The 27433-nt window shown below is 39.4% G+C and overlaps 1 protein-coding gene across 11 annotated transcripts in view; it reads right to left on the reverse strand.

Moving 5' to 3' along the window:
* Positions 1-27433, reverse strand: part of PPFIBP1 (PPFIA binding protein 1) — a 172257-nt gene that overhangs the window by 11461 nt on the left and 133363 nt on the right. Inside the window, exons 8-22 of one of the 11 annotated variants that reach the window (XM_080658920.1) lie at positions 26288-26380; positions 25874-25966; positions 24381-24495; positions 22653-22685; positions 21151-21212; positions 17874-17949; positions 15855-16009; positions 9597-9712; positions 8979-9035; positions 7412-7472; positions 7012-7041; positions 4277-4448; positions 3784-3816; positions 1543-1693; positions 876-1004 (exon numbers count right to left, since the gene is read on the reverse strand). In XM_080658920.1, coding sequence (XP_080515046.1) covers positions 876-1004; positions 1543-1693; positions 3784-3816; positions 4277-4448; positions 7012-7041; positions 7412-7472; positions 8979-9035; positions 9597-9712; positions 15855-16009; positions 17874-17949; positions 21151-21212; positions 22653-22685; positions 24381-24495; positions 25874-25966; positions 26288-26380 — 1376 coding nt within the window. Of the gene's footprint in view, positions 1-875; positions 1005-1542; positions 1694-3783; positions 3817-4276; positions 4449-7011; positions 7042-7411; positions 7473-8978; positions 9036-9596; positions 9713-15854; positions 16010-17864; positions 17950-21150; positions 21213-22652; positions 22686-24380; positions 24496-25873; positions 25967-26287; positions 26381-27433 lie in introns of all 11 variants that reach the window. The other 10 variants (XM_080658917.1, XM_080658925.1, XM_080658922.1 and 7 more) reach the window with 10 other exon arrangements.

Consider the following 27433-nt stretch of genomic DNA (forward strand, 5'->3'; position numbering starts at 1 on the left):
AAAGTGGTGATAAGACTTTTTTTTATCAGCACAAGGAGGTCCTCTACTGTGTACAAAGAGAACATATGGCAAATGAGACTGCTCAGTATTTGAAGAAGGCTAAACAGAGTTAAAAGATTTAGTATCAATGATTGGTGCTATATGTTTGCCAGCCCCACCCTTTTTATGCTCGGTAGGTCAGTATAGTACAGGTAGTTCCAAACCAGCCCTGAACTGTGGGAAAGGTGTAGGAAAAGTTCTTAGACTCGTAATAACTAAAACATTACACAGTCCTAATAAATTAAGATTTCTGGTAGAATCTCTATCTTTAGATGCTTTCACAAGTTCCATTGTTTATTAAACAGTGATTTGTCAGATACTTAGCACATATAAATTAATTTAATCTTCAAAACCATTTTTTCGGGCAAGGTACTAATACATACCACAAGAAACAGAGACACAAAGCATGAAAGTAGCTGTTCAACATTATCCAGCTTATAGGAAGTGGTAAGACCAGAAATCAGACCCAAGCAATCTGCCTCTAGAACCTACTCGTAAACACTATACTATCCTATCTTTGCAAGGCTATGCTTTAGAGTACTTATAATTATTTTCTTTGAAAATTTAAGTCTGATAGTCATTCTAATACAGATGTTGCGGGCACTTCAGCTGTGGTTCCTCACCTAGCTCAGACAGCCCACATCTGCTGCACAGTTGTTCACCAACCATTGCAAAATTACACTGCTCTAAAGATGGTGGACCCTTCCACTAGGCATGGCAGTAAGCAATGGATCTGACTGTGCAACCCAGGGACAATACTAGCATTGTTGGTGCTCATGAGACCCCCCTGATGCTTGGGTAGAGATGCAGAAGTCCATTAGGTTGGCTGTTCTTACCTATTAGATTGTCCCAAATCTCGAGACCAACCCAATCGGGGCCCAGCAGTTGCCCTTGTCCCTCCTCGTTTGAATTCAGTTTCAGACATGTCATCTGGGTTGAATGTAGTTGACTGACTTCTCCTGAGTCTGAAGAAAAGATACAACACACATTGCCTTGTATTCAACCTGAGGAGGCCTTAGACCAGGGGTGGGCAAACTTTTTGACTCAAGGGCCACAATGGGTTCTTAAACTGGACCGGAGGGCCAGAACAAAAGCATGGATGGAGTGTTTGTGTGAACTAATATAAATTCAAAGTAAAGGAGCGGAGGGGAGAGCAAGAGAACCCTCCGCTCTTTCAGCTCCGCGGGCCGGATAGAACAGCCGAACGGGCCGGATCCAGCCCGTGGGCTGTAGTTTGCCCACGGCTGCCTTAGACTAATCAGAACATTTGTAATTGGTGTACACATTTGAGCTACTCCTCTTTGTATGTCATTAGAATAGACATTTGGATTTAAAGTCTGAGACCAAATGAGTTAATGAATCCCAAATCACAATCTTCCTTCCAGAAGAGGAACACAGAAGCTTTATAATTTCATATCCAATTTCAGGCAATTTTCCATTTCTTCCTACGTTTGAACAACATATAAGACAAAGTCCACTCCACTCGTTCACTCTGTTACTTACTTTCCAAAGAGTTTCATGATGCCTCGGGATTTCTTTCTGGAATCTGGAGATGATGGGGACATCTGGAAGAGGCTGGTCCCCTGTGAATCTTTTGGCCGAGAAGATACACCAGCCAGGTCTAGGTGCTCGGCTGTCTCCTTTTCTGTTTCAGCTATTCCAAGAAGAGAAAACAAACTCAGTGAATTTTAATATAGAAAATGAGCATGATTAGATGTTAGGTTCTTGGCTTTAACAACTGGTAAGAATTCTTCTGTTGGCCTATAAACCAAAAAGCACCCTGTCCTACTCTATATCAATTGTGTATAAAGTCAATTAAGAAATACAACACCTTTGAGATTCAAAGGTGTGGTAAGATTGCCATATTCTTTCCTTAAATAATTTAATGCGTAATGAAATTATTCTCAATACTGCTATACCATTTGGTACTGTTGGCTATCTCCTACATCCTTCAGAGTCATCATCTCCCTTAGCTTCTTGGCATGACTCTCTCCTAGTTCTGCTATCTGATAGTTCCTTCTTCGCTATAGTATCCTGTTTTCTCTTCCTCCTTCACTCTACTCCAAGATTCTTTTCTAAGTTCTCTCTGCAGGATCTCTTGACAAGCTCACCCACTCTATGCTCAGCACTAAATGATGGCTTCACTCATTGATAAGCAGTTGGCATCAATATCTATGGGCCTCATCTTTCTCTCCAGCCTTAGTATCTGCTGTGTATATTCCCAATTCTGTGTGCCAGGGATATCTTGGACTCAGCAAAATTCCCATACAATTTTTTCTGAGTCTTCTCTTGATGTACTTATTTAATATTTCATTAATAATAATTAATATGTTCCTTGCACTCCAGTTCAAACTCTTTGTCCTTTTCTTTTCATTCTTTCCTTACCTTTGGCATTTATTCCAAATTGGTTACCAAGTTCTGGCAATTCTTTATTCAATAAATGTATTTTTGTTTATAACCTATTACATCCTAGGTACTGAGAGAAGAATGAACTTAATATGAGTAATTTTTTTGTTTGATATAAAATTAGTGTCTGTTGATTGCGCCTTACAAAAATAACATCCAAATTTGCTACTCTTGGATCTTCAAGCATTAACTATTTTAGTTCTTTTAGCTGTTCCTTAATGGAAACATGGAGAAGGAACTGATCCCACACTAGCAAACACAAGGGCTACAGTTTCTTCAATGTGAGATTTTACACTTTTATGGAGGAAAAAGTACAAAAATCACAGGAGCAGTGTCTTAGAGAGTGGTAAAGGTTGCAGAGGTTGAGTTTTCTATGAAGCAGAGCTGTGGTTATAGGTTATAGTAAGCAGCATTTGCCTCTTAGCATCGACAATACCTTTCTTCTTAGAAAGGTAACAAAACACTTGAAAATAGTTATCTGGATGAATCAGTTTATTTTATTCATCCAGTGTTCATTTTAGACATTTAAGGCTACAAAGAGAGAGGAGTCACCTTTGATGACCCACGTGAATAGGTATGTGGATATCTATACAAGGTAACAGAGCCTGTTGGGAAAACCCAAAGGAACCTTTCCATTCAAATCCTTATAGCCATGATGGTTATTGATGTTCCTGAAAAGTTCCTCATTTCAAAGCATCTCATTTTTATGTTTAGACTTTTTTTTTTCCCCTCCAGGAAGCCTGCCCTTTAAAGAGGAAAACTGAACTTCCTTCTCGTAAAATCACTTTGGGGGCAACTCCTCAAAGAACACATTGAGTTACCTGTGTCATCATGAAATGTTACCTCTATCTTCAAAGCAATAAAATGTCAGAAGAACATTCCCCTAAGAGAATTAAGTCTAAAGAGCCATTTTCAAACTCTTCCACAGATCTCTCTATTTGGCTAAAAATATTTCTTTTTGGAGGCTGGGGAAAATGGAAACATGGAGAAGGATCTGCGAGGACCTGGGAGTTAGCGTGAGAGGAACTGTGCTTCAAGGGTGAAAGCTGTTTAAATGCCAGGACACACTTGCCCTGCACTCAGAGGGATGCTGTGCACTCTGGATCCCCCCAGTGCTGCTCGCAAGGTGTCATTAGCATTGCTTACAATAGCATTTCTGCTTGAAAGCAAAGTTTCTACAGAGTCCTTTTTAGCAGAAGATGGAAAGAACCCTCTGGAGCAGAGAACTACATTTTTTGACTGCCAGTGGGCTTTCTAGAGATCACAGATGCCAAGAGCAGGGATTAGCCCGGTTTGGAGCACAGCACTAGCCAAGGCTGGCATGCAGGGGTACGATACCTAAGGTGGGTGCACTGGCACTTCGTTTACGATCTTCAGATATCCCAACAACGCACACAATCACACGCAGCCCAATGGAGAGAACACAGGGGAATGACAAAATGAAACACAGATCAGACTCCTACTCCCAAAACACACAGTGTGGACGGAAGGCAAGTTCCACGCGACTCCAGGAGCAGTGTCAACATGGGGTTAATTTGTCCACGTGAAAAACAGATGGGAAGCTGGTTACAATGAAGTCAGAGGGAATCATGGTTTTAGGTCTTCCTTCTGTGTACACCCCAGAAGAGAGAGCAAGGGAGTCTACACAGAGCTACCTTTAGGTAGACAACTGAATTAAATCCACGGAAGCATTTTTTTGCTAATTTCCTCCCTACATTATTCACCTTCATTTCTAAGAGAAATGCATAAATAGATGAGTCGGGGAAGGGAAGAGACTATTCTCTTCCTTGTTCTGATGAAATTCGGGTAAAGGCGTTTTGGCCAGACGTACCCAAGTTCGGCGCACTTGCTGTCCTCTTATTACTTTTTATTTTAAAGAAGCCACGACCAAAGGAAGATCTGCCTTTTCGGGTGCCAAAGGGGTTGTCATCCATGCAGGCATTGTGCCCTGGAGCTTTGGGCGGGAGGGTCCCAAAAGGGCTGCTTTCTACCGGAGCTTTATCCTGAGAGAGAAGTAAAAACAAATAAAGCAACACCAATGCACATAATTATGAGCACCTGCCAGGCACAATACTAAATATGTTACATATGTGATTGTACTTAAAGGAATAACTAAATAATTGATTATGAATATCAAGTGCCACATTAGAAGTTTAAAAAGTCAATTCTGAAAGCTACTTAAGAAACAACAAAAACATGCTTGTCACTAACTTATAATCCATATCTTATATAATAAAGAGGTAATATGGTAATATGCAAATTAACCCTCACACCCTCACAAGATGGCTGCCTAGGACCAGGCCGGCAGGGGGTTTAGTGAGAGATGACCAAATGACTGAATAAGCAGGCTGTGTGGGTGACCAGGCCAGCGGGGAGGTGGGGGGGGGGGGGTTAGGAGCGACCAGGCCGGCAGGGAGGAGGCAGTTGGGGATGACCTGGCTGGCAGTGGGGAGCAATTAGGGGCAACCAGGACGGCAGGAGGGGCAGTTAGGGGCGACTAGGCAGGCAGGCAGGTGAGCAATTAGGAGTCAGCGGTCCAGGATTGTGAGAGGGATGTCCAACTGCCAGTTTAGGCCCGATTCCTGGGAAGGGGCCTAAACCGGCAGTCGGACATCCCGCGAGGGGTCCCATATTGGAGAGGGTGCAGCCTAGGCTGAGGGGATTTCCCCCCCCCCACCTGCGCACAAATTTCGTGCACCAGGCCTCTAGTATTTAAGTATTAGGAACTTTAAATATTAGGATAGATACAGAAATTCTCAAGTGTTCTTTGCCTCATACCCCCAAAAAACATAGAGATAAAAAAACAGAATAGCAACAGACTTCTTTTCCAACAATTCTGACACAGATCTGGCTATGAGACAGTTCACATTCTTTATAATATAACTGCATCTATAGAAGCCCAATACTGCATAATATAATTACTCCAGGAAGTAGGCATTATTCTCAAGCTTCTACACGGGCAGTGTAAGGAGATTGTATTCCAATTATTTTAAATATTCTCCTCAAAGAATTAATAAAATGAATGCATAATCAGCAACTGTTTAAAATATTTTTGAAATGAGATTCTGGGATATATTCATATCCTGCTTGGAAGTTACTAAATTTGGATCAACAATTTTCAAAAAATGTGATATATTCAGATACACTTACCTAAAACTAAATCCACTATAATTAATTTTTTCTTGGTTGATTCAGAAGCTACTTCAGATTTCTACAATATTTCAGAACTTCACTTGTGATTAAATTATGCTTTCAAAGTTGCTTTTTTTCAGCTTTCTGGTTGTTTGAACTGGCAATTATAGTAACATGGTCTTTTATATGGTTTCAGTATTATGCAACAATGCTTTTGTTTGGATGCTCTCATTTTTCTAACATCTCCTGCCCTCTGTTTCTTCCGAAGTGGAGAAAAGGGCCAGGGGATGGATATAGTCTTTTAAGGTGGTTGGTTCTTTTACTCTACATATCAACCGCTCATAGTAACTAAACGTTTACAGATGCCACAGTTTAGTGGCACTAATATTCATGTTTTAACACTGATGTCAAAAGCACTCCGCTATTGAACTGGCAGGGCGAAAAGAACAGAGGATGACTTTAATTACAGCTGTGCCCACTGTCTGTGCTCCCTCAGTTCTACCTACCCTATGACTCAAGGCACTGAGAGCCAATAGTCAAGAAATTGCATCTGGAAGTAGCCTGTCTACCAGATGGTAACCTCTACGAGGTTAATGATCAAAAACCAGAGGAAAGAAGAACCAGAGCACATCTCAACGATGCCTCTTAAACAGCAAAATGTCTGCTGTAGGTGAACAGTGGCTGCATAAAATAAACTGCTGGTGATCTAAGAAGCGCTTTCTGTGAGGTCAAAGGAAGCCCAGCGACAATCGCTAAAAACGTTAAACTGTGTGACGAGAGTTTGGCATTTTCTTTTTGTTTTTCCAATAACCTATAAGGTGAAATTCATATAACATAAAAGTAATTATTCTTTTTAAAATATATATATTTTATTGATTTTTTACAGAGAGGAAGGGAGAGGGATAGAGAGTTAGAAATATCGATGAGAGAGTAACATCGATCAGCTGCCTCCTGCACACCACCTACTGGGGATGTGCCTGCAACCAAGGTACATGCCCTTGACCGGAATCGAACCTGGGACCTTTCAGTCCACAGGCCGACGCTCTATCCACTAAGCCAAACCGGTTAGGGCAAAAGTAATTATTCTAACGTAAACAATGCAGTGGCATTTAGTACATTCACAATGTGTTGCAAACAACCACCTCTATCTAGTTCCAAAAGGCCTCCATGTTCTAAAGGAAAAGCCCTTACCATTAAGCGGCTTCTCCCCATTCCACTCTCTTCCGCCCCTGGCAACCACCAACCTCCGTGCTGTCTCTATGAATTTAGTCTGAATATTTCACATAAATGGAATAATATAATATGTGATCTTTTGCATCTGGCTTCTTTCATTTAGCATGTTTCTGAGAGTTTTGTCTACTAGACGCATTTAAGCAATCTTATGCATTAGAAGTCTAAAACATTTTTACAATGCAAACCGGACATGAAAATTACCTCTGGAGGCTTCTGAACAGACTCCTTTTCCTGTTCAAAACAACAACAGTTAAGGTTGTTATAGGAATCCCTTATATATTCATAATTTGTCACATACAATTCCATAAATTAAAATAAATTTACATATATATCCCAGCTACAAAATCTCAGTTTCATTTATTTCCAACAATATTTTATTACTAAAGTCTCTATTTATGGTTTTATGCACTACTTTCAATCCTTCCTATCATACTTCTTGATATTTATCCGTAACTTAATAATTTTCTATTATCTAACAATTTTCCGTCAGAGAAACCACAAGCTCTTCTTAAAGAATTTTACTTGCAAAATGGGAAAAGATGAAGATCCCCAAATATTTTCTTCTCAGGGTAACAGACAGGAAAAAAAGCACAGAACCAACCCCATCTGATGACTCTTTCTTCAGATTGCCCAGGCTGCTAGACTTCTGCAGATTTGAAGTTCTAAAAATAACAATAATAATAATTAGGATTAATAATAAGTGGCTCTGGTGCCACTGTTTTTAAGTAGGATATCTTGGAAAGAAACTAAAATTGTGTGTGGGTTGAATCCTGGTAATAAAAGAACATCTGGATTCCGGCAGTCACTTATGTGCTTAAGAAAATTATAACATTTAGTTCTTTTAAAAGCAGGGGTGGTTAACTGTCCTGCCAATAACTGTAAATGTCCCGCACACGTTTGAGTAGCTGGAAAAACACTTAGGACTATCCTTGTGATGTCAATATTCGAAAATTTAAACCAGTTTTCCGAGGCCTAGTGCTAGATCCTTTGCATGTATACATTTACATTGGGAACTTTTGTAAGTACTTATGTACTATTTACATATAATCCTCTAATTAAAATAAAGGATGAAGCCCTGGCCAGTGTGGCTCAGTTGGTTGGGTGTCATCCTGTGCACCGAAAGGTTACTGGTTCCATTCCCAGTTAGGGCACATGCCCGGGTTGTGGACTAGATCTCCAGTAGGGGGAGTGCAGGAGGCAGCCAATCGATGTTTTGCTCTCACATCAATTGATGTTTCTCTCTCCCTCTCCCTCTCCTTTCCTCTCTCTCTAAAAATCAATTAAAGTATCTTTTTAAAAAATAAATAAAGGATGAAATTTTTACTTTTCAATTCACAAAGAAATCGGTTTTCTGAGTCTGACAGAGCACTTCATTTGTAATTCTGATCAAAGCATAGCAGAGGAATCCCTATTACTGTCCATATAATTCATGTGCTATCCTCGTGATGGCAAAGTGACACTGTAAACATTTGGAGACTCTTTCACATGATTAGCATTCAGTTTTATAGAGCTGGTCTTATTTAAAACTGAAGGCAGGAATATGTGACCAGTTTCAAAAGAGAGAGAAAAAAAGTAATACTTTTGCTCAAAGAAACAGAATAATATAAATATACAAACAAACATTTAAAAGGCATCTGTCATGTATTTATGTGTAAATACATTGCTAGAAGTGCCTACCACCAAATAAAGTAAAATATAATGGTGAAAAAGATCTTATCTTTGAGTACTTTTTGAGGAATACATTTTCCTAATTTAATCCAGATTTGAACATGGATAAACATAGATATTAGGTCAGTTTATCAATTTGAAAGTGCAGAAAACCAACGCAGACTTCCCAGCCACCACACTACTCTGTGATTCTCTTCTGCAAGATTTAAAATATCAGCACAAAAATGAAATTACAAGCACTGAACTTCAGGGGGAAACTGGTAAAGAACGCTAAAGATCTACAGAAACTTGGCATGAGAGAATGATAAGTGAGCAAGTATTTCTTTGTTAACTTACATCCCCCACCCTCCCCTCACTCCCTCTTTATCATTACAGTTTCAGTCATTAATTCAGGCCTCACAGTCACTCACTTTCAGTGTTGGTTATTGTTAGTGTAAGGGAAGCATCCTCTCCCCCAAGTACCAACCACATTTTTTCACACACAATCACTTATAACTTACGAAAGACTATCAGACATCTGGGTTTCAATAGCAGCGCCAAGGGTTCTTTTTCCATCACTAAAATTTAAAAAAAGAAAGTATTTGTGAACTTCATGAAGAAAAGACCATATATATTCAAAGTGAACAGAACTGTCAAAAACAAACAATTGTGCAAGGAAAGTTATTTCTCTGTTTTGGTATTGTGTTTTATTTTATTTTGTCTAATTGTAAGATTAGGCAATTAATTTGGGAATATGTTCCCCCCAAATTCTATTTGCCTATGCAAAAACGATTGTAGCCCTGTCCTATCTCCTTCACAGCCATTGTCCAAAGAGCCTCAGGCACAGGACTGCCACTCTTCTGCTCGCAGCCCTTGGAGGGCCACCCAGGACCTGGGACATACACTTCCTCTCTAACCTGAGCACAGCACATCCTCAGCCTCATTTCCAATTACTTCTGGCTTCACACCTGTTATTTCAATAACACAAAGCTGATATGGTTTCCTAGCGCATGTCTTGCTGTTTCTTGCTGCTCTGGGTAAGAATTCGTGTCTGTCAATAAATGCAAAGTGCCCTTGCTTTTGGTTGACTTACTTTTCCAAACATTTATATTTGCAACGTTAGGACATTAATGACATACTTTTCCTCAAATGAAGTCTCGGACTTAGGAGGCAATTTTGCTTTCTCAGGAGTTTCCAAGCCTTTAGATGCTGGTAATAATGAAGGGGTTGAAACTTGCAAGATGCTGGTGTGGAACTGTAATATAATAATAAAAAGTCAAAAGTGAGTCACATCAAACAAAACACAAGCCACAGAGCAACCAGCATCAGGATAGGGACACCTACAAGTGCTAATCAGAGAAAACGTTCTGGAGGAAGGTAATTTTTTGAACCCGGTTCTGTATAAGATACTGAATATTGTAAGACACAATAAATACCATTAATTAAGTTAATAGTAAAATCCTAACACTTGCCTAAGGCAAGTCACTTCACTGGGCATCATCAATCTTCTCTGTAAAATGAGCACTACTTTCACTTTAGTTTCTGCTGCTAAAACAGAATGTTGGTCACTCCAGTTAATTACTATTCTGTGTGTGAAGAAGCTAATTTCAATGAACAGAATTGATGAAAAATATAATTAAAACAACTTATAATGTACTTTGTGATTATACGATTTAAAACACTCTCCTTAATAGAACAATATTACAACAACAACAATACGCAATACACTTTCCCACATAAATGCTTTGTGTATCCTAAGGATGGACTCTGTGAAAAAAAAAAAATTATGTACTCTGGTTTTCAATAATTTCTGACAACCAGAGAGCAGTTAGATGGTTGGACACATCATGAACAAATAAATGAAACACTTTAGCAAATATTCCAGTAAAAAAAAAAAAAAAAAAAGAACAAAACTCGCCTCAGGGAGTTGACTCACTTCTGCAAGTCAACCAACCATGACTCACCTTTGGAAGTCGGCCAACCAGGTAGGGACTCACACCAGCAAACACACCTCTAAAGGCCACCCAGTCAACAGCCTCACCTTCATAACCACATCCGGCTGCTGTCAACTTACTCCTGCTTCCTCTGAAGGTCCACCAGTCCCTGAGCTCCAAACATCCTAAAACCCTCTCTATGATCAGCTTGGAGAGAGTGTCCTTGACCAACAAAGTCCACTCACTTAAATAAGCAATAAATCCAGCTTTGTGAGTTTTGTTTCAGTTACTGAGCGGTGGTGTCATCTTTGGACACTATCAAAGGTTATAAAATGTGAAATCTGTTAAAGTAACCAGATTGGGCCCAGGATGGTGTGGGTCATGCTAAGCCCTGCATCAGCAAACCTGAAGTGAAGGAAATGTCTATGCTCAGCTCTCCCAGAAAAGAAAGGCCTAGGACAGTGGTCGGCAAAGTGCAGCTCGGCTCGCGAGCCGCGGTTTGCCACTCTGTTGACTAATGAGTTTGCCGACCACTGGGATAGGGGCTTAATCACAAGGAACAACAACAGCCTGTAATTATTGGAATCGAGGGTCTGGGTCAGTGGTCGGCAAACTCATTAGTCAGAGTGGCAAACCGCGGCTCGCGAGCTGCACGTGGCTCGCGAGCCACAGTTTGCCGACCACTGGCCTAGGTCAACCAAGCAGTACTGGCTTGCTCCCACAGTGATCTGACGGGACTCCAAGACTTCCCTTTGCTCCATGTAAGGAAAGTAACCCTGCTTTAACCAATCAGCAAGTGCCACACATAACTCCCCTGCCCCTGCTCACTTCTACAAAAAGCCTTTCATCTTGTACAGCTCCTTGGGCCTTTCTATCTCATCTCCTAGACTGGATGCTGCTGGGTTCATGAATTGTTGTGTTAAGCCAACAAGACCTTTTAAATGTACTCAGTCAAATTTTGTTCTTTAACAAGTCACCTTATTATAAAAGAGATTATTTCACTATCTTTTTTTTCCTCCAGTTTGAATCTTTATGCTTTATCCTGGACAACTTATTTAGCCATCATCCCTGCTTCCTTAAGTTCTTATCTCCTTGGGTTCCTACTCATGAAAAATAAATAAATAAATGAACTTCCACTAGCAGACTGATTTTATTTCCTTTCAAACTTCAGGGCTTTAAATCCAACCTCAAATCTCCCTCCTGGCTTTTCTTTTAAAACAGGTGACCTGGTGCACGGATTCATGCACGTTGAAAGGAAATTAATTAGAAGGTGGCCAGCGGGGCAGGACTGGGTGCGGGTGGGGTACCTTGGCCTGGCCTGTGGGGATCAGGCCAAAACCGGCTCTCTGACATCCCCCAAGGAGTTCCTGGAGTGCAAGAGGGCACTCTGCAAACTTGCTGTCATACAGGGTGTGGAACACAAATGCAAGTGTGCAGTAAACTAGATTCGGGGCTGACAGTGCCTCAGCAACAACATAACCCACGGCCAAAGGTGGAATCACGTGGCCCCATGAGGAATAGGGCTCCCTCCTCTCTGGTTTCAGGGTGCGTCACTCAAGAACTGCCACTGCCAAGTCACTGCAGCTTGGCAGCTCCTGTGTTAAGCATCTGCCCCCTGGTGATCAGTACGCGTCATAGCGACCGGTAGGATGGTCGGACACTTAGCATATTAACCTTTTATATATATACTAGAGGCCCAGTGCACGAAATTTGTGCATGGGTAGGGTCCTTAGCGGGTGCTGGCTGCTGACTGGGGCCTCCCTTCCCCGGCTGCTGGCCGTCTGCTGGGACCTCCCTTCCCCGGCTGCCGGCTGGGGCCTCCCTTCATTCCATGCCACCCCCTGGTGGTCAGTGCACATCTAACTCCCAGTCGGTCGTACTCCTGCCCGTGGGGACAATTTGCATATTAGCCCTTTATTATATAGCACCTTCAATCCCCATCAAATCATCCCTGTTCCAAACTCAAAATCTCTCATTAAAACTAAAATGCTTGGCCCTGGCTGGCTCATTTGGCTGAGCGTCGTCCCATGCACCAAAAGGTTGCCGATTAGATTCCTGGTCAGGGCACATGCCCCAGGTTTCGAACTCCATCCCTGGTAGGGGGTGTGCAGGAAGCAGTTCATCAATGTTACGTTCTCACCTGGATGCCTCTCTTTTCTCCCTTCTTCTCTCTCTAAAAATCAATAAACTATTCTTTAAACCTCTCTCCCCCTAAAAAAAACAAAAAAACAAAAACCAAAAAAAAAACCATAAAAGAAAAAAACTGCAATGTACCCAGCAAAGACTTTTTTAAGGATATGAGATTATCTGGGTACACCCTACAGATAGCAGCATCCTCTCTCTATAAATGCAGCCCACTCAATGGCTGCTGAGTGTAACTTTCCCTCAGGTGTAAATATATATTTAACAATTAGGGACTTTTCCCCTCTAAAACATTTCTTATTCCTTAGCTAATCCCCCCTTTTTTTCAATTTTATTGTCATATAGTTGACATACAGCACTGTATAAGTTTCAGGTTTAAAGCATAATGACTTGATTGATTTATATTGTGAAATGGTTACCACAATAAGTTAATGCCCATCACCTCAGAGACTAAAAAAAGGGAAGAAAATGTGTTTTTTTTTTCCTTGTCATGAAAACTTTTAGGATGTACTCTCTTAGTAATGTTCAAATATACCACACATCAGTGTTAATTATAGTCATATGCTTGTACATTACATTCCCAGTACTTACATTTATCTTATAACTGGAAATTTATACCTTTTCACCACCAATCCAACCACTACTAACTCCTTGTTAATGACCTATTTTAGCCCTCTCTTATATTTAAGAGAAATGTTAATTGTTATCTCCTTGAATTCATTCTCATTCAATTCAAATTTCATCTTCTCATTATATAATTATCAGCAACAGATATAAAAAGTAAAGATGCAATTTGATTTCTTCTAATTACTTATAAAGATGAGCAAAGAAGGAACTGTTAAATATAAGGAACCTAAGGTTGTTTTGTTAAAAAATAAAACTTTCCCATTCCCAGTCTCTCTAGACAGCACATTATATTAAAACTAGAGGCCCGGTGCATGGACTCGTGCACTTTAGGGGTCCCTCACACCGGTGCATGATTGGGGCCAGGGAGGGAATGCAGGAGAGCTCCAGGGCGTGTCCAGCTCATCTTACACAGTCCCAATCGGCCGGACCCCAACAGCAAGCTAACCTACCAGATGGAGCATCTGCACCCTGGCGGTCAGTGCGCGTCATAGCTACCGGTCAAACATCGCTTAGGCTTTTATATATAGATTAAGAAATGGTTTCAGGGAGCTGTCAGGAAAACAGTCTTAAAATGAAGACGTGTGTGTCTTTGTTAAGACCTTAGGAAGATTTAAGGGTGCTGTCTCACTGAACCCTTACAAAAAGATTTTAAATTCTAAAAAAAAAAAAAAGGGATATCCCACAGTAGCCTTACAGGGAACCTAAGGTAGAGAAGGTTTATTGTGAAGGTATCTAACTAGATAATGCTTTTATCTAATCGAGTGGATAATAGATTGACTCATAAGAAATTCTGAATGTTTAAAATACTGTACCAAGTTAGACTAAAAGGGACAAAGACGGGAAAAAATTAAAGGTGGCTTTGGACCTATATGGATGCTTTTACAGAAAACTACTATCTGCAAGCACATCCCCTTCTTGTAGGAAAGGAAGGATGACTCAGAAGGAAAAACCAAGAGCCCAGAGGACTGAGTCCTAACAAAGGAACTGGCACCACGTGCCTGGCTGGATTTTGGAATTGTTTGAACTAGTAACACCTGTGTGCCTTCTGTTGTCCCTCTTTTATTTTTTTTTTTTAATATATTTTTATTGATTTTTTACAGAGAGGAAGGGAGAGGGATAGAGAGTTAGAAACATCGATGAGAGAGAAACATCGATCAACTGCCTCCTGCACACCTCCCACTGGAGATGTGCCCGCAACCAAGGTACATGCCCTTGACCGGAATCGAACCCGGGACCCTTCAGTCTGCAGGCTGACGCTCTATCCACTGAGCCAAACCGGTTTCGGCTGTTGTCCCTCTTTTAAAGGAGATGCCTGTAGCAGTTGTTATACCTATCCCACAACTGTATGTCAGGTGTGTGGGGGACAGAGAGCTCGTCCCTTAAGTTCCCGGTTCTTTAAACTGAATGGAGTAGTACCCAAGAAGCTGTGCCCAAGAAGATGCACCTGAGGAGTTTCACCTACATCATGACCTGGTCTGGATGACAAGTTCCTGGGATGCTGATGCCTAAACTGGAATGAAACTAAGGGTTCTTTGGAGAGGGGGTGGGTATACTGTGAATGGGAGAGGGATATAAACTGTTGTAGGGAGTGAGGGGCAGATTTATTTTCCGAATATGATTGCACCAATATATTGCCCATCTCACATGTTCTTACAATGTGATATTGCCACTTGTCCATCAAGAGGTAACTGATACTTCTTCTCCGTGAATCTGGGTGGGCCTATGACTAAGGAGAAGAGATGCTACATGACTTCTGAGACGCGTCACAAAAGGTGATACGAATTTGCCTAGTCCTCTCCCTGGGATGCTCATCTTCAGGACCCAGCCATTGTATTAAGAGGAGGCCAAGCAGTCACAGGCAGTGGGTCCAGCCAGGGCCTCAGCTGAAGTCCCAGCCAACAGCCAGCCTCAACCACCGGACAGATGAATGAGCGACCTTGAGGCGACTGAAGCCCCAGCCTTTGTGCCACTCCCGCTGCTGCCGAGTGGAGCAGAGACCAGATGTTCCTGCTGAGCCTTGTCCAAAGGGCAGATTCGTCAGCAAAATAAATGTTGTCATTCAAGACACAAAGTTTTGGGGTGGGGTGCAATAGATAATGGAGAAAGGTATAGGTGGCAATTGGATGTGAAAGTAAAGTAAATGAGTTTAAGTCTTTATTCCCCTCCAGTTGCTTCTTCCAAATCTAAAGAAGTCAGAGAGAAAGTTCAATCCATCATCCCACAGCAAGCATGTCAAACTCACGGGCTGACAGGCCACATGCCTTATTTAAACAAGGCATACAGCTGGCCAGGCCATGAGTTTGACATGCTTGTCTTACAGAGTCTCCATCAAAGGTGATTCAAATCAATTTCTCCATATAATCTCCCTTTTTTATTCCCTACTCATTATTTAATATGTAGATTAGAATCCCGTATTTAAGAGGACATCTATCTCCAAGGGATTGTTATATTTTTCCTGAATTACATAAGCAATTTTGACACTGCCCGGGGCATTTATTTATTAAAGAGAAGGGGAAAAAAACATACACACATTTCAAATAAAAACCTATAGAATACAAAAACTTCCAGGACAAACCAACTCATCAGTAACCAAACTGAGAAAAAATCCCATGTCTTTCGTGCTGTCCACAGCATTTTAACTTTCACTGACACACTCTCTCCAGCAGGAAGAGGCTATTGGGAGTGTATACATACCTCTTCCGGAACACTTGTGTTCAGTGGGTCACGACTGGGAGACCCCATCACTGGCGTGGATGACAGACCTTTCTCCAGTTCCCCAAAACCCTGTGCTTCCAGCAAAGTGGAGATGGAACTGGAAGTGGGCAGGTCGTCATAGTCACCCTCTTGGCCTAGGAAAAGATGAAGAAAACAGAGGACCAACAGCAAATTTTCATTTATAGTTCACTTTTGGAAGAGGAATCCCAAATATATTAAATGTAAAAATTTTTCTGATCCTCAGAAAAAAAATCAAAGTATCAGCTTCTGGAATCACTTGAAAAAAACACGGGACCTAGGAAACAACACCTTCAACTAGTAGCATCTGAGGCGCCGGGGCTTTGGGCCATGTGAGTACCCAGCAATGGTATTAATAGAGGTATTAACTGATAGTGGTGTCAATAGGGGCAATGATAGAATCACAAGATTGAAATTAAAAAGTGAATTCAGCCTGACCAGCATGGCTCAGTTGTTGAGCGTCTACCTATGAACCAGGAGGTCACAGTTCGATTCCCGGTCAGGGCACATGCCTGGGTTGCGGACTTGATCCCCAATGTGGGGTGTGCAAGAGGGAGCCAATCAATGATTCTCTCTCCTCATTGATGTTTCTCTCCCTCTCTCCCTCTCCCTTCCTCTCTGAAATCAATAAAAAAATATTTTTTAAAAAAGTGAATTCAGTTCAACACTCTCCTGTAATTTTGTTATAAAATTTGGAGGTTTTACACAAATTTCAGTTCAGAAATTACCAAGCTGAGGAATACTAGTGGTACAAAAAGAGTCACCATTTAAATAACTCCATTTTCATCACTACTGAGCTCCTAAAAAAAAACAACACAAAAAAACCCACAAACACATAGAAAGGGAAGAAAAAGAGATAACGCCCTTTTGATCCCCCAAAAGGATCCTTTTATTCCACTCATTTTAAAGCAGAAAGAAGAGCATAATGGGAAAAAGTAACCACGAGTGTCTTTCAAAAGATTTGTTAATCTCCAGTGCTTATTTTTAGAGCAAATAACACCATCTATGCATTGATAATAAACAAGAGAACTTTTAAAGTCCTTAACATTTTTGTTTGTTTTGAATCACTTCAAAAGTTTATACATTTGAGGACAACTGATAAAATAATAATAAATACAACAAACCGCATAACTATCTTTTCTTAGATGTTTTACAGGGGTTTTGTGTGTGTATGTTTTCTTTTAATTTAACATTTTCAAAACTGAACATGACGCCCCTTAACCATGCCAATGTTCCTTCTCTAGGTTTCTCTATCTTGGAAAATGGAACTATCATCCAGCTAGTTGCTTTAATCAGAGATCTTTCTTAATTCTATCTCTTCTTCACACTTCTCCACTTGTTCAACACATCATCATTTTGATTCTAACACCAAAACATATTTCCAGTCAGCACCATCAGATCTTTCCACTTGGAATACTGCCATGGTCTCTTAAATAGCTTTCCTTCCTTACAACACTGCTCCCTCCCACTATGGTCTATTTGTTACAAAGATCTTATCATTGACTTGTTAAGACCCTTCAGTGGATCCCTGGAGGCCAAGTAAGAGTGAAAACTCCTCACCTGTATGACCTAGTTGGTACTCACCTCTATAATCCCATCTCACTCTTACTCCTGATCACTACCTTCCAGTCACACTGGTCTTTTACTTCTTAAACATATCACCTCCTCCCTAACCACTGCTGTCCCCCCGCGCCCCCCTACAAAGTTCTTGTGTGTGCTGTTGTACTTTCTTTCTGGAATGCTATCTAATGGACTCCTTAGAGAGGCTGTACCTGGCCAACCAATCTACAGTATGCTCTTTAGCCGATATGCTTTCAGGCAGAGAACAAATGCTGAACAATATCTTGAGTGGATGAGTGAGCTATCTAATTAGAGATAATGGGTATGTTTCAAAAAGAAACGGAGGCCAAATATAAAAGATTATGGCCACTTAAAATCAAGTGAAGTAGAAAACATTTAGAACTACACTACCTTTTTTACCTTGGGCCAGTAACACCGTATCTTGCATTTTCTTGTACCTGTTCAGGCACTGTCGCAGATCTTCTATTTTCCGATCCTATTAATAAAATAAATTATCATCCCTAATGCTATGAATTTAAAATGGTAAAAGTAATTGCAACACAAAGATAAGTAGACATGAATTATTTATATTATTTAAAGAATACTTATACACTTTAGTAAAACTAGTAACATCTAGAACATCTTTCCTACATCAGAGATATAGAAAAAGTACCTCTAAATTTAGAGATCCTATCACTCAGCTGCCATCTTAAAAAAACAAAAACAAAACAAGGTAGTAAGATACAAAAAAAAAAAAAAAAGGAAAAAAAAGTCAACTTTAATTACTTTACTCTCTAACTTATATGCCAAGTCTTGAAAAACAGATCTACACCTGCTGTCTTTATCAGCTCTCAATCATGGCCACCTGGCTTTTCCCTTCTCAAAACACTCCTTTCATTTAGTCACCAGAGACCTATTTACTAAAAACAATGAACACTTTTATAATTTCTCTAATTTGACCTCTATTTGGCACTTGATTGACTCCACTCTTTCCTTCCTCTTTTACTTTTCTTTCCAATCTTTCTTTTCTTCTATTTTGATTTCTTAATCCGTTGGCGAGATATTCTACTTCTATAACCCCACTATTACCCAACCCAGACAATAAAGTATAGAGCCTACAGTTTTGTCCTTTACCCTCTTCTCTTTTCCCCATGCCCTAATTGTGGTGGATTATAAAAGTGAGCTCTCTAGCTCCACCCACACTGAGTGTGGACTTGACCATGTGATCCACTTTGGCCAATAAGATATCAATAAATGTGGTTTAAGCAAAGGCTTGAAAAGTGTTTGAACTTTGGGGCTTGCCCTCTCCTGCTGCTCTAAGGCCACTATGTGAAGAAGCTAGCTAGTCTCTGGAAGCTGAGAGACCATTTAGAGAAGAGATATCTCAACTGGGCCAACCTAGACCAAGACTGGTCGATCAACAGACACGTGAGTCACCCCATCCTACACCATTCAGCCCTATCCCAGCCACTGGCTAACCATAGAGATCAGCTAAGCCAGCCCAAGACCAGAAGAGCCACCTAGCTAACCCACAGAAGCATGAGAAAAATAATAAATGTGATTTGTTATGGAGCCAAAGCTAACTGATACATTAGTTTCCACCAATCCACAACTAATTATACATTTCTTCTAAAATTGAAGAGATTCACTCCCTACCAATCTATAATCCTATACTAATCCTAAAATTTAGATTTATTTTCAACTTTCTATGAGAAATCTCCTTTTAGATGTCTCATGAACACATCAAATAGAATGTATATAAAATGAACCTCATTATTTGCCCCTAGTACTTCAGCTTTGCTTGGATGCCCTGAACTCTTGGAGGGCACCATCATTTACCCCATTGATCAAACCAGAAACTCTAAAGTCCAAAGATTTTTAAATTTTGTCAACCTGCAAATTTTTCTAAAATACCTTCCCCTCCTTAACACTTCACTGTCATTGCCTTACTTCAACCTCTCTTCATTTCTCATCTAGCTTCTTAATTGGTCAATCTTTACTCTCCCTCCCTTATTCCTGCCTCTGTTCTGATACCAGAGTTAGCTTCCAAATGGCAATTTAATTATGTCACTGCCCAACACCTACAACCTAAGGTCCCAGATCATTAGCCTAGCCATACAAGGTTGCCTATTATTCACTGTAGCTCTTTTGTTAGTCTTATACACCCCTTCACCTATATCTCATGTTCCAGAACTTTCCCAGCATGCACTGGGCTATTTCAAGCCTTGATTTTGAACATGTTTTCACTCTTGGATGTTCTAGAAGCCGTCATTTTCCTGATGAGCAACTCTTGCTATTCTTCAGAATTTGCTCAAATATGTCCTCTTTGAAGCCTTCTGAAACTATCAAGAAGTTATGTCACTCTTGGTGCACCTATAGCAGTTTGAGCATCTAGTGAGCCCTCCTTCAACATTGGGAGTTTTGTTATTGTTGCATTTTGAGGGAGAAAAATTAAGACAAAATGAATTTCAGTGATTTTCTTTAAAAAAAACAAAAAACAACAACAGTTCTGTCAGCAGCTTGCTAAGGACTTTCATTTTTATTCAATAGTAGGAAAGACTAGCCAAAAAAAATGTATATACATCTGGTTGGGTGGGTAAGACAATGAGTTTATTACCAAGGAGTAAAGAACAAATGAAGAGAATGAAAGGCAAAAATAAATCAACAAGTAAAACAGACTAGGCAAGAATTAGAAAAAGAAACTTATGATCAATTAGAAAAAGATCAAGAGAAAGTTTTTTGGCATGGTCTGATTTTCACTTCCTTGCATTACTCTTTTCTTGGGAAAATGCCTTCTTGTTCCATTCACTTAGGGACATGAGAGGAGAGCAATTCTGATGACAGGAGCTGGACCCAACTGCTGCTGCCTGCTGGCTGGAGGGTCAGGAAAGCCATGAAGAAACGCATTTCTTAATAAAGTAACTGCATCTCTGCTCTTAGCAGGATGAAGTGAGGAGGAACAACCAGAGGAAACAAACTTCTGGAGACATGGCATTGGGCCACCACAGCTAAAACAGAGCCTAGGGCCATAATGATTTCATGGTGGCTGGGCCTGTCTTTTCTGGTATCTCACTACTCAGGAGAACAGAGACAACCCCCAATGTGAAAGAGGTCAGCAGTATGAAGGAGAAAAAAATGGACATGACCATGAAGCTAAAGTTGTTCGGAGTTCATAGAGTAGCCCAGATTTGATAGCTCAAGCATTTTCTGAATTCATGCAGGGAGAGAGAGAATTCTCAGTGGAGCCAGCGCTGCTGGTCTCCATTCCTATGCTCGGCCACCAGCCGTGGGCAAACTACGGCCCGCGGGCCGGATCCGGCCCGTTCGGCTGTTCTATCCGGCCCGCGGAGCCGAAAGAGCGGAGGGTTCTCTTGCTCTCCCCTCCGCTCCTTTACTTTGAATTTATATTAGTTCACACAAACACTCCATCCATGCTTTTGTTCCGGCCCTCCGGTCCAGTTTAAGAACCCATTGTGGCCCTCGAGTCAAAAAGTTTGCCCACCCCTGTCGGCCACAGTAACAAGTGTGACCCCCTGACAGTGGACACACTTGAGCAGGAAGGCAGAAGGCTTGCCCCTCAATGTCCATAGTGCATAGGGTGTGTTCTTTCAAACTGCAATATCTCAAGAAAATGCACAGAATGATCAAAATGATGCTATTACACACCCAAATAAATATTTAAATTTCATCTAGATACCTTTTCTTCATTTGCTGCCATCAAAGACTCCACAGCCTTTTTCATCTTTTGTACTTCAATATCTGAAAATATCACAACATCAAATCAGAAGTCAGTTTAGTTAATGTGTGTGACAGTAATGAGAAGCTACTGACTCTTCAGATTGAAATGTTTTAAGGTAAAGATGTTATTGACTTGTTTTATTTGTTTGTTTTTAAAAGGGCACATTTACCATACATATTGTCTTTTAGGGAAAATATGAAAAATGAACACTTTCTATCTCGCCTGAATAGTCACAGGGTAAGTGAGAGCTAACTACCCTCTCTCAAAGCAACAACAAAATCTTCAAGAGAACAATGAAATGTCGGTGCTAACAATAAAAACACAGACTTTTCAAAAAAGCAGTGGGCAAAAGCAATGAACAAAGTGCACATGACAAAAGCAGACAAAATGATACTCAGTTATAACCAAGATGGAGACACAAATGATACGAGCCTGATGGAATGTGATATTTACATGAGTAGTCATGCTAAGCTGTAGGTTCCATACAGAAGGATATTAAGTACTTTGCTTCATCTATAAACTTCATTTCCAAATGCTATTTGAAAACATAAAGGCCAGAGTGAGATGAATGTAATTTCACTTAAAATTTGATATTCAAATACAAAAGCATGTTACTTTAATACTAAAAAGCAAATATTCTAAAGATCAAAAGTCAACCTAGAATGAAATCACAAATTAAAAAATTTGAAACAGAGAAAAAAAATTCAGCTACAATTTCCACCTTTTGAGAAAACAAAAAACAAAAAACAACTAAAGGTAATTTTTAAAACAGTGATGGATCATTCAGTACTGATATAACTATTTTCGATTAAGGTATATTTTATTGGAATTGCCTTTCTTTTCTTTGCTTTTTTTAAAAAGGCAAATTCCCTTGACTTAAGAATTCAATGTCTAGAGGAGAGAGCCCTTTTAAGATTTATCTTTATGCTGCCTTAAATAATCCAGGCTCCATGAAACATCCAGGTTATTTAATGCAATTAAATAATTATATTCTCTTTCAAAACACCAAGAGGGTGTGTTTAAAAAACCTCCTAAAGTAGATCTCAGTGAAAAAGCGGGATACAAAACATTGGAAAGCAAAGTTGAAAACGATCTTTCAACTATAGCAAACCTCAAAACAGTAGGTTTTCATAGGAGGGTAAACATTATTTCCTTCTCTGACCCTGCATCTCCTGGACCCCAGAGAAAGTGCTTTCTCACCTCCACCACTCTGGGTGCCCTGCTGTGTCCCATGGGGCAAAAGGGCTGAATCAGATAAAATCTGCTAAGGGACCTTTTACTCCTCGTTTTTATTGTTTGTTTACCCTCTATTTTGTATGCTCCAAGGAAATGGAGAGCTTATCGATGAAGCAACTTCACATTTTTGGTGAGAGAAATGTTTTAAAAACACATGCAAAGAACAGTCCAAGTATTACTTTCGGTGAATGTAAAGGCTGATGGAAATACACCAAAAACCTTACTTTTCTCTTTGAGCTTCTTTTTAAAATTTTCATCTGTGCAGGAAAACCCATTGAATTGGAAGTTAGCATACATTACAACAGTAAATAATATTTTAAGAGCACTATTATTGTCTCCTTTTACCTAAAATAAAGAGACTCTAAACTCACAAAGACTATTAAGCACTATTTTGTGACGTCAGGACTGGTATTATACTACATAACGCTCTGTGTGCAGTTACAAAGAGAATCTAATGTAATTAATCCAGAAGACCTAACTTGGAGTTACTACCTCTGTTACTTCAATTTTCTGAACCTTGACTTTCTCGCCTGAAATTGGGCCTCTGGAGTACAGCGCTCCTCACACAGGATGTGGTGAACAGCCGGTTAAGGTTGCCTTGGTTGTTGTTCACATTTCCATTACAGCCCGATATTGGACCTCCTGAACATGACCAGTACATGGCTTCTGTCACATTCAACTCACCACTCAAGTTCAATAACACTGAAGTGGCGTAGCTCCTGCTCCATGTGAGTCCACTGATCATGCAGTTAGATGTTACGTCAACTTGCTCTCAGTCCCTAGATTTCCTTGGTGCGCTGGTAGCAAGCAGTTCACAGACTGGCACCAGTCCTGGGACTGGGCTTTGGGCAGCACTATTCTAACATACCCCTAGCCTACAAGCCCTAGGATTCCGTTTTTATCCTAAAATCCTAAAAGCATGACCTGTTTGTGAATGTCCTTTCCGAACATACAATTACACATATGTCAAATGACAGAGGGGAAAAATCCATTTTTCGGAATGTTTGATGAATTAAGTTTCCTGATGGATAGAAAACTGTGATACCTGCGGGCATATAAAGCCAGGATATTCCAGAGCCAAGAAGACTTTACAGGTCATCTAATTCAAGCTCCTCATTGAATAGACAATAACAATACCAGTGTTCACATAACAGGTAAAAATGTACCAAAGCTATACTAAATGAAATTTGTTCTGTTTCCACTGAATCAGAAGTTGCTTTTGCCACAGTCATCATTTGTAATAAAAAAGAGAGGTAAAATTTGATCTAGTGTTGTCAGATGTTACATGCATTTATATTTCCAAATATAATTCAGAAAAACACATTGCATTCACAGTATTTTCTATCAAGTAGAAGCTACATTATTAAAAATTACAGTCCACATAATATCTAGGACAAGCCTCCTCAATTATGAAAACAATTTTGGATAAATTCATGCACTTTTCTAAAAAGAAATTAGCCTATTTTTTGCTTTCTAGAAGGTTAAGAGCTCAATGCATGATAAGAAATTTTCATTGAATTTTCCAAAGACAGAGTCTTCTCTTCTCCCAACAGGGGAGACAAGGTTTCAGAATGTCTTTCTGTTGTCTTAAGTTCAGGTTAGAGGAAAATAGTCTTAGGAGATTGTAATGGTTCCTTTTCATTCTTTTTGACACTTGCTTTTATTTTGCAATTTGGAAAAAACTCTCTCCTGATGGTAATTTACAATTTAGTCATCTCAACGAAACACCCAGTAGGGTACAGAGCTGCCCTTCTCCAGCTGCGGACAAGGAAGTTCAGGGCTCCCTGAGCACAGGAAAGAGCCTCGGAGGATTCCCTGTGGTTCTAGGCCAGATGGCTCCTGCTATTCTTTTTCTGATGCTAAAATTACACATCAAATAAAATCAGATTTTTTTTCAGATCTTAGAGGATTTTAACAAAATAAGATAAACAATATTAAATACATATTCCTACCTCGGTCAAAAATTTCTATCCCTTCTCCTTTCATCTTGCAAAACAATTTTTCTTGTAGCCTTTTCACTTCAGATTCTTTCTCTTCCAGTTGTTCTTTTAAAGATGCCAGTTCATCCTACAAATGATAATTTTTTCAAAAGAGTAGCTTATGAATAAAAGAGAATATTCAGAAAGTATGTTCTTAAGTCAATTACTTATTTAGATGCAAAGATGCAAACTTCAGAAATCAGACAGTGGTGATGATAAACAAAAAGCAAGGCAATTATTAAAATCCAATTTATAATAATTATGGTATAATTATTTCAAGTTTCTTTGTGAACAAATTAATAAAGAAATCTTTTAAAGTGTAAGTAGGACTAATGTAGCCCTATGGTATATATGTTATGTTAAATAAAAAATCTGACCACGCTAATAAAAAAAAATTAGATGCTTAGTATCATAAAAGCAAAATAAAATGCAAATTGGAAAATAGATATTAAGACTTGCTTGACATTTATTCAGCATTTCAAGATGGCACTTAGGTTCCCTGGACAAGGTAGAGCTTAATTAGTGGGTAAAGTAGCAGATGATGCACAACTTTAGCTAGATCTTGGGACTGAGTATTTATCCTCATTACTAAGATAACAGAACAGAATCTCCTATAACAATGCAAAAAAAAAAAAAGATTTAGAAAATGGGTTTTAATTCTTCTTTTGTAAAACTACATGACTATTAAGGATCCCATATTAAATGTTCTACCTATTTACTAATGTTTTAACTTTCAGTTTTATTCTGGTAAAGAGTTTTAGCAAATTCAGTTTTGCTGGCTATATGTAACGCTGAAAATAATCCTAGGTGAAGCTTACAAATGCACCTTTATTTTTAATTTAATTTTATATTCATAAAAAATTTTATTTTCAAACATTTTATTTTCAGTCTTTTCTAAAGATATAGATTACATTTAGTACTATGAGAAGGTGTAACTCTCCAATGAAGCTAAGAAGTTTTTACTTATGGAAGGAGTGAATATCAAGCACAAGAAATTTTCAGAAGCACTGGCAAGGAGTGCGACCCTGTTCTTACTGCACTTATTCTCAGCAGTAATTTCCATTCGCTGCCATGATAGTTAACTGCTGAATACATTTACCTTCAAGAAAATCCCAAAGGAAAAAAGCAACGTCTACTATTGGTACATAACAGAATTCTTTCACAGGTGAACTTGTTATAATTATTTTGCCAAGCCTGGGTCTCAGAGAGCCTAACAAAGTGAAAGTTCATTTACAAACAAACACTTTCATTTACCTATTTATTATTTTTTACTAATTATTTCATAGGTTTCTAAAAACAAATTAAGGATCACATTGTCCCTTTAATTAGCTTTAAATATATTTTAAAAAAATAAATAGGCGGCACACGGACAAAATGCACACACCACTAAAAACACCATCACAGCAAAACAACACAAGCCAGAAAGCAACAAGCCGTGGACCCACATTCCCCAATGTCTACCGCACCTTCAGGGACTCCCATTTTTGTTCCATCCGCTGCTTTTCATACTGCATCTGACCCACCTTGATTTTCATGCTAGAAAGTTTGGCCATTAAGGACTGGTAGAGAGACAGAGGAGTAAAAGAAAACTACAGATAGAAAAAGATAAGCTAAATAACCAAGAAAACAGTATCAGTTTACACAGGAGGTTAGATAATTAAGAAAAATGACAGGTAATATGTTCTATCAGATTAGTGAAGCCCTGGTTTTTATTCAGAACAGTGCTTAAATCAAGGTCTCCAGCTCAGAGAAAAAGCTCACTTGTAAAATACCTTCTTTATCATATACTGAGTAGAAAACACATTGCATCTATATATTAGTCATCATAGATAAGCAATGGAGCCATTTGTTTAAAAATTGTTGTCATTGAGAAAACTTACTTTGGTTGATTTCAGTTTTTTTTCATACTGAAGCCTTTCACTGTCCATTTCACTGATTCTTAACCTCAAGTCATTGATCTCCTGCATCAGCCCCTGTCCAGAAAGAAACAGGGAAATACATTAGGGAAGCGGTAGTACACTTCAACATACCAACATGGCAGCTTGGAAATCTTAACTCCACAATCCCTTAGATCAGACAAATAAAAACAGTGTTCCTCCTTGAGATCTATCTTTCCACTTAAAACACTTTTAAATTCCTAATTCCTCTGTCTTACAATGATGAGATTATGAAAATAAAGGGAACTAATTTTTATTAAGGGGCCGCTAATAACTTACTATCATTAATCAGATATTTCTAGACTGAAATTCACTATATAAACTTTCACTTTTAAAATAAACCATAGAAATTTTCTTCAGTAAAACCAATTATTTTTCAGGGTACTTTCAGTGATATAGTAGATGTTTATAAAAAATATTTTTTAAATATATTTTATTGATTTTTTTACAGAGAGGAAGGGAGAGGGATAGAGAGTTAGAAACATCAATGAGAGAGAAACATCAATCAGCTGCCTCCTGCACACCCCCTACTGGGGATGTGCCCGCAACCAGGGTACATGCCCTTGACCGGAATCGAACCTGGGACCCTTCAGTCCACAGGCCAACGCTCTATCCACTGAGCCAAACCGGTTAGGGCTAAAAATATTTTTATCATTTCTTCATTTATCTATAAAGTACAGACCACCCATCAACCCAATCTGGGAGTATGGAGTGAAATTTAAATCCTTTAAACCAAAGATTCTCAACCTGAGGATGGATGAGGGCCCTGTCATTTAAAAATATATTCAGTGTCATAATGGATTTTTATATTTGGAAAATGAAAAATATAACAATCCTAATGTTTTCATAATACAAATACAGTATAATCAGATACCTTTTCTACTGCCCCCTTTATAAAAAACTTATATGTTTGTCAAATTTGGATAAATATTGTGAAAAATAGTGATATACTTTTTTGTTCAGAGCCCAGAGAATAGGACAATTAAATGAGAATGCTAAATAGCAACTCTTCCTCCCCCTACCCCCCTCCCCCCAAAAAAGGGCTCAAATACTCTGTAAAGAAGATTATTTTTTTTTACTACAAGCCAC

This window comes from Plecotus auritus (genome assembly GCF_963455305.1).
Source record: "Plecotus auritus genome assembly, chromosome: 3".
NCBI lineage: Eukaryota > Metazoa > Chordata > Mammalia > Chiroptera > Vespertilionidae > Plecotus > Plecotus auritus.